General features: G+C 45.9%; 1 protein-coding gene across 6 annotated transcripts in view; it reads left to right on the top strand.

The window, feature by feature from the left end:
* Positions 1-522: 522 nt before the first annotated feature.
* The window catches only part of TECPR1 (tectonin beta-propeller repeat containing 1), a 38,608-nt gene continuing 26,514 nt past the window's right edge, over positions 523-12,616 (top strand). For 2 of the 6 annotated variants that reach the window (XM_037910874.1, XM_037910875.2), the window contains exons 1-4: positions 6,027-6,259; positions 9,388-9,570; positions 10,035-10,157; positions 11,082-11,207. In XM_037910874.1, the coding sequence (XP_037766802.1) occupies positions 6,029-6,259; positions 9,388-9,570; positions 10,035-10,157; positions 11,082-11,207 (663 nt within the window). In that variant the 5' untranslated portion in view covers positions 6,027-6,028. Of the gene's footprint in view, positions 681-5,039; positions 5,074-5,266; positions 5,411-6,026; positions 6,260-9,387; positions 9,571-10,034; positions 10,158-11,081; positions 11,208-12,616 lie in introns of those variants that run through there. The other 4 variants (XM_037910872.2, XM_043524047.1, XM_037910873.2 and 1 more) reach the window with 4 other exon arrangements.

Consider the following 12,616-nt stretch of genomic DNA (forward strand, 5'->3'; position numbering starts at 1 on the left):
TACCCTTTGGGGGAGGAGGGGTCTAGTGACACTTCACCATGTTCCAGTGCTGTATCACAAGGGGATGTACTGGCACAGCGCATCGGGCATGAAGATGAGGTTTCTACCCCAAGCAAATTACAATCCAGTTGCTGCTGTTATGAATTATTCATCCAGCACCGACAGCATGCCAGGTGCTGCGCCAGCCTCAGGGGGCTGTGTCATGCCACCCATTGTGCTGGCTCCGTACACTGCACATCGGGGGACACCGTCTGCCTCACACTGGGCCTCCTGACCTTTATGGCTCCAGGGAGGGTGCAGTGGCCTGGGCCTGTGGAGGGACGGGAATGGAGGGACCAGGTGTTCAGCTGCCAGCCAACACATCTCCCACCCACGTGGGGGGGAGGGGGCAGCCGGCTGCTTCCATCGCCCACCTGCATCCCGGGAGGGGGCGGGGGAGAGTGAGCCGTGGAACGCGGTGGAGCCAGCTGACTCCACTCCTTAGCGAATCGCTGCCGGGCTTAGATCCGAGCTGGGATCGCGCAGCCAGTAGGTCGGAGGCTTACATTCGCGCGCGCTTCCTGCTGGAGCCTGAGCCGCGGCGGCCCTCGTTGCTGTGGTGGCTTGGGGCTGCTCGGGCCGCAGGTGCGGGGAAGCGGCTCGAGCGGCAGGAGGCGGTGGAGGGTCTGCAGGAGGAGCCGGTAAGGGGCTGGGTCCTGGGAGGCGGTGGGGATAGGGCCCAGGGCTGGAGCGGGCCCCTCCGCCCCTATTCCTGGGGCTGGCAATCAGAGCTCTGCGGCCGGTGCCGGGGCTTTCTTGGGCAGGCTGGGGAATCCAGCGCCCTGGCGCCTGTCCCTCCCCGGGGAACGTCTTCCCCCCTCTTCTCCAGAGCTTGCTGGGATGCCAGCGCGGGTTGTGTCCCCCTTCCCCCGTGGGGCTCGCGCCCCTTGTCCTGTTTCAAGGCCCCTGCTCTGCCCGTCTGGAATGGCACGATAAATGCAATCGCTGAAGCATTCCTAGCCGCGAAAGGGTTAATTAACAGCAGGTGTTTAGCGGGTGCCAAAGAGCCTTCCTTGTATTATGCAGGTTTTATGCTGATGCTTTTGTCACCAGCCAAACAGGAAGGAACAAAAAATAAATAAATAAATAAATAATCCAGGGCCGTGGCCCTGGGGTCATGCTGGGGCATTTGTTTCTGTTTTGCAAAGGGGGCTTTGAATAGCTGTCATCTGGAACTTATGGTGACATCTGAAAACGTGAGAATTGCTGCAGCATATAGCAAATTGCCCTCTTTGCTATGAAGCTTGTGTGTATGGCACCATTTCTGGGAAAGAGCCCTGGACCCCTCTTTGGCTCCCCCATAGTAAACCCTAGTTATCACGAAGAGGGCATTTTGCACTCAGGAGGAGCAGTTCCTGACCTACACATCTGTCAGGGGACGTGACCAGCCACTGGCTGGAATATGGAATGAACTGGGGGCCAGATCAACAGACTTTACCCTGGCTGTGAAATGTTTCTGATAGCTGCTTTATTTCCACCCCACAGTCAGCTGCCATTCAATAACAGATTTATTCTCCTGTATATAGTGTGTGATGTTTGTAAAGTGCTTTGAGATCTATTTGAATGAAAGGCAGCGAATGTGTGGAAGACCATTATCATGGAGCCCTTTTATTATTAGTCCTAGAAATACTTGTCAAGTGCATTCATAGGGAATGAATGAGAAGCCTGTAAGTGTAAATTTTACATTGGAGCAAGAGAATGTCCATAGTGGCACAGCCCACAGATCCATCTAAGGTGGCATCCCACCTCCACCAGTGGCCAGGACCTGAAGAGAGAGGCTGAAAACCCCCTCTGAAGAGCCCAAGTAATTTTTCAGTATTGTACAAACAGATAGGCATACAGGGGTCAAGAACAATCCCTTGTAGCAGGGCTTTTCAATGACCTGTATCAGTATGTTAACTTTAACCATAAATATTTATAGCTACTTAAACTATTTAGTTGTCCTAATTTGGGTGGGGAAGGAATGGATGATTTACACAGTCCTGGTCTGGTTTCTCCCCCAGCCCTACTTAACGGGTAACCTCTGCACTCACTGTAATGAATGACTGCTGCAGGCACTGAGCACCTTTGAAAACTCAGGAAGTATTTCTCGCTTTGGTGACCTACTGCTGCAATGAATGCCACAGACTCCTAAATCCAATTCTCAAAAATAATTGAAACTCGTAAATCACTTGTGAAAATTTTACCTGAAGTCTTTTGCTCAGTTGGCTTTACACTTGTTGCCCTTTAGTTCATTGTCACACCCTTTATTCTCAAATAACACAGAGTAAACAGGAACTACTAGTTTTCCCTCTATCCTTACTCTTGCATACCTCAATCTAGTTCCATCTAATTCTTCTTCCTGGTTTAAGTAGCCTTAATAATCTTTGTGATTTTTCACTGTGTACGGATCCCTCCATTTTGCTAAGCTCTTTCGTTGCCTGTTTCTGAACCTTTTCAATCTTTGTGCTATCTTTAACCAGCATTGGACAGAGCCCTCCATATCTGGATTGATATTTGTTTGTCCTCCTTGTCTTAAGACTCCCAAGCATTCCACTTTAAAAAAAAAAAAACAAAAAAAACAAACAAACAAACAAAAAAAAACAAGAAACCCAAACTACTGTGCTCCAGGCAGATATCTTAATTGAGTTATCCATGAGGAGTCATTTTCCCCCTAGGATCCGGCAGGTTGGGGGTCTGAGATCAGTCAAAGAAATGTAAGGTTGGAAAGGACCTTGAGAGGTCATTTAGTTCATCCCCCTGCAATAGGACCAAATATAACTAGACCACCCCGACAGGTGTTTGTCTAACCTGTTCTTACAAACCTACAATGATGGGGATTCCACAACCTCTCTTGGAAGCTTATTCCAGTACTTGCTACCTTTATGGTTAGAAAGTTTTTCATAATATCTATCCTCAATCTTCTTTGCTGCAGATCAAGCCAGTTATTTCTAGTCCTACCTTCACTGGACATGGAGACATCACATTCCTTTCTTATAACAGCCTCTAACATATTTGAAGACATATCAAGTCATCCCCCCACCCCAGTCTTCTTTTCTCAAGACTTAAAAAAAATTATACATATTTAAAAACCCTTCCTCATAGGTCAGGTTTTCTAGAACTTTTGTTGCTCTCCTTTGGACTCCCTCCCATTTCTCCACACCTTTCTTAAAATATAGTGTCCCAAAACTGGACACAGTACTCCAGCTCACCAGACTCAAGTAGAGTAGAACAGTTACTCCCTGTGTCTTACATATGACCCTCCTGGTATTACATCCCAGAATATTAGCCTGGTTATCTTTGCCATTCTGCTTTACTCGACAGTTATTCAAATTTTCTTACTTAGAAAATGTAACTTGCACTGCAGTATTTTTCTAACACTAATTTGAAAAGGCTCCTTATCTTGGGCTCTATTCTTCCAGCGATGCATGCAGTACACTACAGATCTGGCCCTCACCCCCATATGGTTGTTATAATGCTTCATACTTGCACAGTACCTTCCATTCAAAGATCTCAAAGCACTTAAACATTACACACGCAAGCCTCGGTGAGATAAATATTATCCCAATTTTACCTATGGGGAAACAGAGGTGAAATGACTTGCCCAAAATAAGATGGGAGGTTTTACACATCACCCACTTCCTAGTGCTGCACCTTAAACACAAGGTTATCCTTCTGTCTGTTTTATGGTAAGTACCTCTATGGCCCTCATCACTGCAGCTTCTCTGAACGTCTCCAGCTCATGACAAATAGTAGCGATGATGAGCTACAACCAGAGAGGGAGGTCTGGGCTCAGATTAAGATCCCCAGAAAGACAGGCTAGACTACGTATGAAGATGCCACACCTGGGCTGATGCATGTCTGCACTTGGGGTCCATATCAATGCAGCTACTCTTGCAAAAGTTAGGCATAATCTAAAACCTAGAGAGGGCTTCTCTAGCAATAGGGCAACCTCTTGGACTCAGTTGGAGTTGTGCTGCTGTAACTAACAGGAGAACTTTGCCCTGCATCTCTTCCCCCTTGGCTGATACATGTTTGTCTCTACTCTGTGCAACTTTATGTCCCATTAGACACAATAGAGTGGTACTAGTCAGCATGTCTCCATCACTATTAGTTACTGGTCAGAAGGCGAGCAGGCTAGTTTCCTTAGGCTCCCGTGAGAGCAAGTTGCCCTTTCACAGGCAAAGAAACAATAGCATGTGCTGCTTCCAAGCAGTGCTTTCTCTTTTCCTCTCCTTGTTTTGGGCTTTGCTTCCTGCCTTGCTGGCTGCATATCACTTTGCACAACAGGAAAAAAAATTGGGTTGGCAGTTCCCATAGGTGAATCCCACCTTTCCCATGGAATGAGTGGCTCTGAGTTCTCTCCACTGTTTCTCCAGGGGTAGGAGATGCACATGCCCACAGAAATAAGTCTTTATTCTTCTTGAAATGAACTTAGTGCTGGCCTGTTCGAATTCCATGTCGGACTGCAGACAGGTGCCATCCCAGGACATCCTGCCCATGACCTGGGGAGGTCTACTGCACACCCTGCTTCAGTTTCCCTCCAAATTCCCAGAATAATCCAGTCACACCCATAGCCTTTGAAACAATATTCCCCTGACTTGGGGGTCTAACTTATTAAATGTTATTCAGCTTTCCAAAGGGCCCCTTTCTGCTCACCCCTCAGATTCAAGGTCTCCCAATCCTCCTCCTTGGGACTGTTTTCAGTCCTGGCCTGTAGACTCTCTGCTCAGGTTTAGATATTCACAGCCCCCACCTAGGTTCTTCCACTAGCCTGGCTTTGGATCCTCTTTTGAGTTTCCCACACAGTCAACTAATCAATCTCTTGCTTCTCCCAGGTGAGTGTAATAACCCCAAACACCTGTCTGTGTTGGCTAGGAGACACTGGAGCCTTGCTCCACTCACTCTACAAAGCTCCTGGTCACAGACCCTTAAAGGAACAGTGTTCTGAGATAGCCCTAGACCTTTCCTCTCCCTAGCACTAACTGCTCTGGGGATCATTTTTGTCTCTTCCAGTGATGGCTTCATTTTTCTTCCCTGGACACATGGAACGGGGTAACTACATTCTTTGGCCTTAAAGGACCAGTATCCCATTACAAGGACAAAAGGTCTGCCTCCTCAGTTGAGAGAGGGGCCACAGAGCCCAGAAAACAAGAGTGTGTAAGACACCAAATGATCAACCAGGAATGGGACTGGGGGGGGGGGGGGGGGGGGGTCAAAGGTTCAAAATGCAGGGGACTGCACTAGATGACCTCTTGAGGTCCCTTCCAGTCCTACACTTCTATGATTCTATGGGGGAACTCTGGATCACCCAGCAGAGAACCCTGGACAGCCCCTCCTGCTCCATGAAGGCTCCAGAGGAATGCTGCCCAGAGACAAGTAGGAACTGAAAGTAAGCAACACAGTCACAGAGAATCTCCCTCTCGAGCTTCCTCTTCCTGGATTGATGGAGGCCATCTCAGCCAGTGCCAGGAGGAGACTGATGAGGCATTCCTGTGACTTTGTGCGGTCCTGGACACCGAGTGCATACAGCTCGGGAGAGTGAAATCTTCTCTTTAGCCAGAGAGCAGTAGCAACACAAACTCCACCATGCTGCCTAGTTAATGTGGCTTAGCCCAGTCCTGGAGGTCCCTCTTCTGGGGTGAGAGCAGTTCAGGCCCCATGTATCCATTTGACCTTTGGCTTTTCTTCCTGGCCTGAGATTGTTGCTGCTAATTGTGTTGGAAGGGTTTGCAATGTAGATTCCAGTTGGTATCCCCTGGGCTGGGATTTCCAAAGGAGCCTAAGACAGTTAGGTATCCAACTCTCATTGAAAGGTGATGGGATTTGGATGGATGAGTCCCTTAAGCTCCTTTGAAAATATCATCCTTTGTTCTCCAGTTTAGTATCATTGGACAGGGGCCCACAGTATTCAGTTCAGTTTCTGGGTCTGTTGGACTGGGAGTGGGGTTTGAACCCACCTCTTAAAAATTAGCCTCAGCATTAATACCTCTTCCTTTGCCTTTCAGCTATGGCTATGCCCAACTCCCTCTTGTGGGCAGTTGATATCTTTGGGAGGGTTTACACGCTTTCTACAGCCGGCCAGTACTGGGAGCTCTGTAAAGACAGACAGCTGGAATTCAAACGAGTCTCTGCTATCAAACATTGCTGCTGGGGAATAGCTTGTGATCACCAGGTATATGCCTACATATTCTCAAGTGATGTTCCAATCAGATACCAGGAAGAAACTTATGAGAATCAGGTATGTAAAGTCATGAGCACATCTGTCAAACTTGCCATGTGCTTTTCAGAGAGGGTTGGCAGTGAGAGATATGGTTACTTGTCCAGACTGATCTGTTGTCCAGTAGTAAGGTTGTTTGTTGTGTAATGTGTAAATGTAAGAGCAGACAAGAGGAACCTCATATTTGGGGTTCAAAGTGAATGTGGCAGCTAGGGAAAGAATTCCTAGCTTTGGGTGGAGTTCTCCCTTCTCTGGGTACTGTGAACCATCCTGAGTGTTCAGGGATTGTATTTATTTATTTATTCATTTGTTTTAATCCCTGATGCGTATTTCTGAAGAGCAGATCCTAAATGTCCCCCTAAATCCTTCCTCTTTCTTCCCCTTGAAAATAGTGTCCTCTTGAGCACCGGCCATCCCAGTTGGGGGTCATTCAGTCTCTAAGTCTGATGTTTTGGTTCCATCAGCGAGCAATACCCGTTCCCTTATGAAAAAGTCACATGGAACTTAACACTAACAAAGCCTATAGAGTTATTTAGAAAATGTTTTCGTTTCTGTAGGTTAAAAAAAAATTCCCCAGATACAATTCCCTATTAAAATCTACCAAGTCTTTTTAAAAAAACCTGTAAAAAATGTTATTGTCACATTCTATAGGGCTTCTCTGTAACAGATGCTTCAACAGAGTGAATTCATTAATTGCTTTTCTTAAAAGAAACAAACACCCCTCCCCCCAAAAAACCCCCCAGCTCATATACAGTATTTAGTAAAATCATTCTAGAGCTACAAAGGATTTTTTTCTTGTTTCTCTTGCTTTCTAAGGGATCACTAGATAAATGTAGTATAGAGTGCTGTGTTTATATTTAAGCAGGGGAAGGCATATTTTCCTGACCTTTTTATATTTTGTCTAACATTGATATAATTATGCATTGTGTTTTTAGAACATTCCTCCTTTTATGAAAACATTTTAAATGATCTCAGTTAAATATGCGTTATCTGGGTTGTAAATTGTGCATTCTTCCCTTTGTTTGGTCTAAAACATGAAAAATAGAAATCGGAGATGTGAAACTTTTCTGTGGGAACAAACTAAAAAAGTCATAGCTATCAGACCTTGAATAATGGATAAAGAATGTGCAAAGGAGTTTAGCCTAATAATATTGTATACACTATAACCAATATTGAAACATCTTGAATCATTTACGATCTTTGCACATAAGAGGTCTTACACCAGACAAGGGAGTGGCTGTGGACTAGCCCAATGTCACTGATAGAGAGCAAGTTGGGTAAAACTTCGTGGCAATTTTATTTGATTAAGGTTCTTTGTTGTGGGGGTTTTTTTGTGTTTTTGTTGTTTTAAAGCACTGGGCTGTGTGTGGTCCTTCAAAATTTTTATTATTATTATGTAAGTGAACTTGGGCAGGTTTGACAGCATTGGAAACCAAAGTCATACAGTGTAGAGAGCAGCGTGGCAGGTCAGCTTCTGATCTGGGGGGACACCTCTAAGGACCAATCAAAAGTATGTGAATATCCCCACCTACAGGTCAAAACCTGGAAGTGTTGTTACCATAGAAACCCACAGTTTACTGCCCTTTCTTATGCTGCATCAGATGCTGTGCCAAGCCAATGTAACATTTATAGTTGAATTCTGTTCAGTCAGTTTTCAGTCTAAGACATCTATGGTAGGGGTCTGCGGACTGCAGGTTGAATTTCCAAAGGGGTCTGCACCTCCATTTGAAATTTTTTGGGGGTCTGCAGATGGAAAAAGTTTGAAAACCACTGGTTTATTTCATTAGGAGAACTCGTGTAAGCTAAACGAGCAAAAGAATTGCTGTTATTTGCTGTATCTCCACTAGGAGGGTTTACTGGTACATACCTGGTTATGCAACGCATACCTGGTTATGCAAGACCCGGCTTTTGCAAATTCACACTTACGGAAAAAGTCCCGTAAGCTAGAAATAAGAGGTTGTTTATTATTGTTGTTTTTTTGCGTAACGGTCGGGTATACATTTCTGACTGATGCAAAATTCGAGTTATGCAAGGCGTTCTGGAACGATTGCGTAACCCGGGGAGTGTCTGTATAGGAATACTGGCAAAGTCTTTCTAGGGTAGACAAAGTCTTAGGGTATGTCTATACTGCAATTAAAAACTCGCAGCTGTACCGTGCCAGCTGACTTGGGCTAAGGGCCTCTTTAACTGTGGTGCAGATGTTTGGGCTCGGGCTGGAGCCCAGGTGCTAGGACGCTACAAGAAGGGATGGTCATAGAGCTCAGGCTGCAGCCCGAGCCCAAACATCTACACCACAGTTAAACAGCCCCTTAGCCTGAGCGCCACAAGCCCAAGTCCACTGGCACGGGGCAGGCATGTGTTTTTAATTGCATTGTAGACATACCCTGAGTCACCTTTCCATTAGGAATTGGACTAAGGCCCCATAATCCATGGCCACTTGATGGCTGTCTGATGTGGTGGCCTTTATTGGCTACCAGGCCGAGCTGAACTTGGACCAGTACGCTAGAAATGAAATGCTGCAGACGGTCCCCCAATCAATAATGCTTTCTAGTATGTGAATGGGAACACTTGATGGTGCATCTTATTGTTTATTATTCCATGATCTTTGGTAATAGAGTGAACAATTGAATGTCATCAATTAGAATGACACCCACCACATGCTTGTAAAATGAAGAGAAGATCGTGCATTTGCCTGCAGTAACTTTCCCCCTTAGCGTTATTCAGTGTAATTGTAGCCATGTCAGTCCCTGGATATTAGACAGACAAGGTGGGTGAGGTAATATCTTTTATTGGACCAATTTCTGAAGGTGAGAAAGACAAGCCTGAAGAAGAGCTCTGTGTAAGCTCGAAAGCTTGTCTCTCTGACCAATAGAAGTTGGTCCAATAAAAGATATGACCTCACCCACCTTGTCCTCCTTAGCATTGGTATTAAAGGAAGGACACACTCTTTAAAGAGTGTATGAGCCAGTAGCTGGTATCTGAAAGATACTCCCTCCAAAGATATTAGCCAGTAGCCAGTGTTTGGATGCCTTCTTGTTTCCCGAGTGGATCATTTCTCTTGAGGTGTGGAACATCTGAACATCCCCAAGGCCCCCAAGGTTACATGACCTTAAAGACCTAACCTGTGCAATTTGTCTCCTTTCTGGCAGCGTTGGAATCCGGTTGGTGGCTTTTGTGAGAAATTAATGCCCAGTGATCGCTGGCAATGGAGTGACGTGAGCGGGCTAAAACATCAGCAGCTTGACAGTTTCACACTGCCATCGCCGCACTGGGAATGGGAGTCTGACTGGTACGTGGATGAAAATATTGGAGGGGAACCAACAGAGAAAGGGGTAGGTGAACAATACCGGCAAGGGATCCATTCTGGGAATCCACTCTGTAAAAGTAGAGGCACCTCCCATCTTCCCACAGCTGGGAATGGAGATCGCTATAGTATAGTGTTGGAGGCATCTTTTTCAAGGGCTGTTGAAACCAAAGGGAGTCTGTCTATTCACTTCAACGGGCTTTGGATCAGGCCTTGAAGTGCTAGCAATTGGATGCTGTTATTCACTATAACATCTTTATTATAACAAAAGTAAAATGCTTTTCTATATCTTATTTGTCCTGTATGCATTGCACAGAGGAGTTGAGAAATAGTTCATGAATGTCTATAGAGTTAGGAGATAAAAGCCCCTATGTATGTGCAAAGTAATTTGTATTATGTTTGTAGGAGTGATCCTTGTGAAGAATTGTTCTGAGCTACTATTTACTGTAGCCATCTGCTCCCAATCTTTATGAAAGGAACCTCTGTTTTTAGGGTTGGACGTATGCCATTGACTTCCCAGCTACCTACGCAAAGGATAAGAAATGGAATTCCTGTGTCCGACGTAGGAGGTGGATCAGATACAGGAGATACAAGTCACGAGACACTTGGGCAAAGGTCTCTTTCTATGTTTGTTTTTTTATTTATTAGCTCAAGTGTATATGAAAGAAGTGATGACATGAGAGTGGGGAAGTTTGCACTGCTGTCACTGTGGTGTGTGCTGTCAGCAAAGATAGGACCTTGGACTCTGCAGCTGCTGATCTAGCACCTCTCTCAAGCATTACAAATTCAAGGCTGGAATTTTTCAAAGGAACATAAGGAAATTAGGTGCCCAAATCCCATTGAAATTCAGTTGGATTTATTTTAGGTGCCTTTGAAAATTTCCACCATAGCTTTGAATTTTTTTTCTTTTCTAACATAAAGCACTTCAATCCAGCCCTCGGATCTTTGTCTGGGATATGACATGTGTTGATTCACAATCTTGTGTATGGAGACATAGGCAGAGAGAGGAATTCTGATCACTTGTCCACAGGCAGCTAATGCTACGTGATGAAAAAACATGCTCCATTTTTAACAGGACTTTTCCCAGTACATGGCAGCCGTTTGGTGTCAGTCCACTCGCTGTCTGCCCTACAGGCATGTGTGATTGCTGTTTGCATGCACTAATGAGAGCACACACAAAAACATAGATTATTTATTTTAGTGACTGTAATGCTGGATTGACAGGTGTGGGAGCAAAAGTCTATGGCTTTACATAAGAACAGCCCCAGCAGCAAGAGTGCAGGCTTCTTCCATGCTGCTCCACAAATGTGGCCCCACCCTGTCTGATCTGAAGAAGCAGCCATGAGTGAGAGAGGGAATCCGTCCTCTATGCCTAACCATTTGGCATCCAGGTAGTGGCTTTGTGATGCAAAGATTTGTCTGCTAGAAAATGAGATAAGCCCCTCATACCAGAGTGCACCAAATAGCCAGCAGGTATATGTGGGGTCAGGTCTCCTTCTACTTCTGCTCTCTAAATTTTTCTCCCTCTCTTTGCTTTAGATAACATCCCCTGATGATCCTAATCAGTTGCCAGATCCTTTCAACGATATCTCCATTGGAGGATGGGAAATCACTGACGAGCCCATGGGCCGGTTATCGGTCTGGGCGGTGTCCTTACAAGGAAGGGTATAACGTGTGTGTGTGTGTGTGTGTGTGCGTGTGTATTCCTTATCTGCAGTAGTTTTGTAGCCATGTTGGTCCCAGGGTATTAGAGAGACAAGGTGGATGAGGTAATATCTTTTATTGGGCCAACATCTGCTGGGGAGATAGACAAGCTTTGGAACTACACAGAGCTCTTCTTCAGGGCTGGGAAAGATACTCTGAGTGTCACAACTAAATACAAGGTGGAACAGATGGTTTAGCATTCGTAGTTAACACATATTCTAAGAGACCATTCAAGGTGAAGTGGCCCATTAAAACCTCTGTCATCGGGCAAAAAGAGGATGTTAGTGGGTTAAAGGTAGTTGTACTGAGGCATCAATCCAGTGTCTTTGGGCTTGACTACACTTGCAATAAAGGAGCCCCGGGCGCACTAGCTCACTACCCGTCCACACTGGCAAGGCACATAGAGCACTCTGACTCCGCGGCTACAGCGCTGCTGGTACTTCACCTTGGTGAGTGGAATAACGTTTGCTGCGCCCCCGCTGGAGCGCCGCAGCGCCAGTGTGGACGAGGTGTTGCATTACTGCGCTCTGATCAGTCTCCGGAAACGTCCCATAAGCCCCTTAAGTCAAGTGGCCACTCTTGTCATTGTTTTTTGAATCACTGTAGGAATGCAGAAATGCCCTTTGAAAGCTCCATTTCTGACAGCCGGCTGCTTATCTGCTCTGAGACAAAGCAAGCCATTAGTGTGGAATGCTGTGTGTGGGAGAGAGAGGCGGGGGGAGAAGGGAGGTCTGCTGCTGTCTGCACTTACAAGACAGCATACTAACATGCTCTCAGCCCCCCAAAAACCCACTCTCTCTCCCCCCATATACACACAACACACTCCCTGTCACACCCCCCCCCACCCCCCACCCCCATTTGGAAAGCACGTTGCAGCCACTTGCATGCTGGGATAGCTGCCCATAATGCACTGCACCCAGTGCTGCTGCAAGTGCCGCAGATGTGGCCACAACAGTGTGCTTGAAGCTGTCAGTGTGGACAGACTGCAGCGCTTTCCCTGCTGCACTCTACGAACGCTGGTTGAACTCAAAGCGCTCTGCAAGTGCAGCCATACCCTAATATTAAGACCATGATTTTTAGTATCTAGCAAAGTTATGAATTTGAGCTCCCAGGTTCATCTTTTGAAGGTGTTCTGCAGGTTTCCATTGAGGACAAGGACTGAGAGGTCAGATATGGAGCGATCATTTTGTGAAAAATGTTCGCCCTTTAATGTGGTGTTTTTTTTCTTTTATCATTTTTATGTGAGAGTTCATTTGAGAGCATAGTGATTGTTTGGTTTTACCCTTCCAGTTGTTTTTGGGGCATTTAGTGCATTGGATGAGGTACACCACATATGATAGACATGTGTAGGACCTGTGCTTCTTGGAAGG

This window comes from Chelonia mydas, chromosome 10 (genome assembly GCF_015237465.2).
Source record: "Chelonia mydas isolate rCheMyd1 chromosome 10, rCheMyd1.pri.v2, whole genome shotgun sequence".
In the NCBI taxonomy this organism is placed as follows: Eukaryota; Metazoa; Chordata; order Testudines; family Cheloniidae; genus Chelonia; species Chelonia mydas.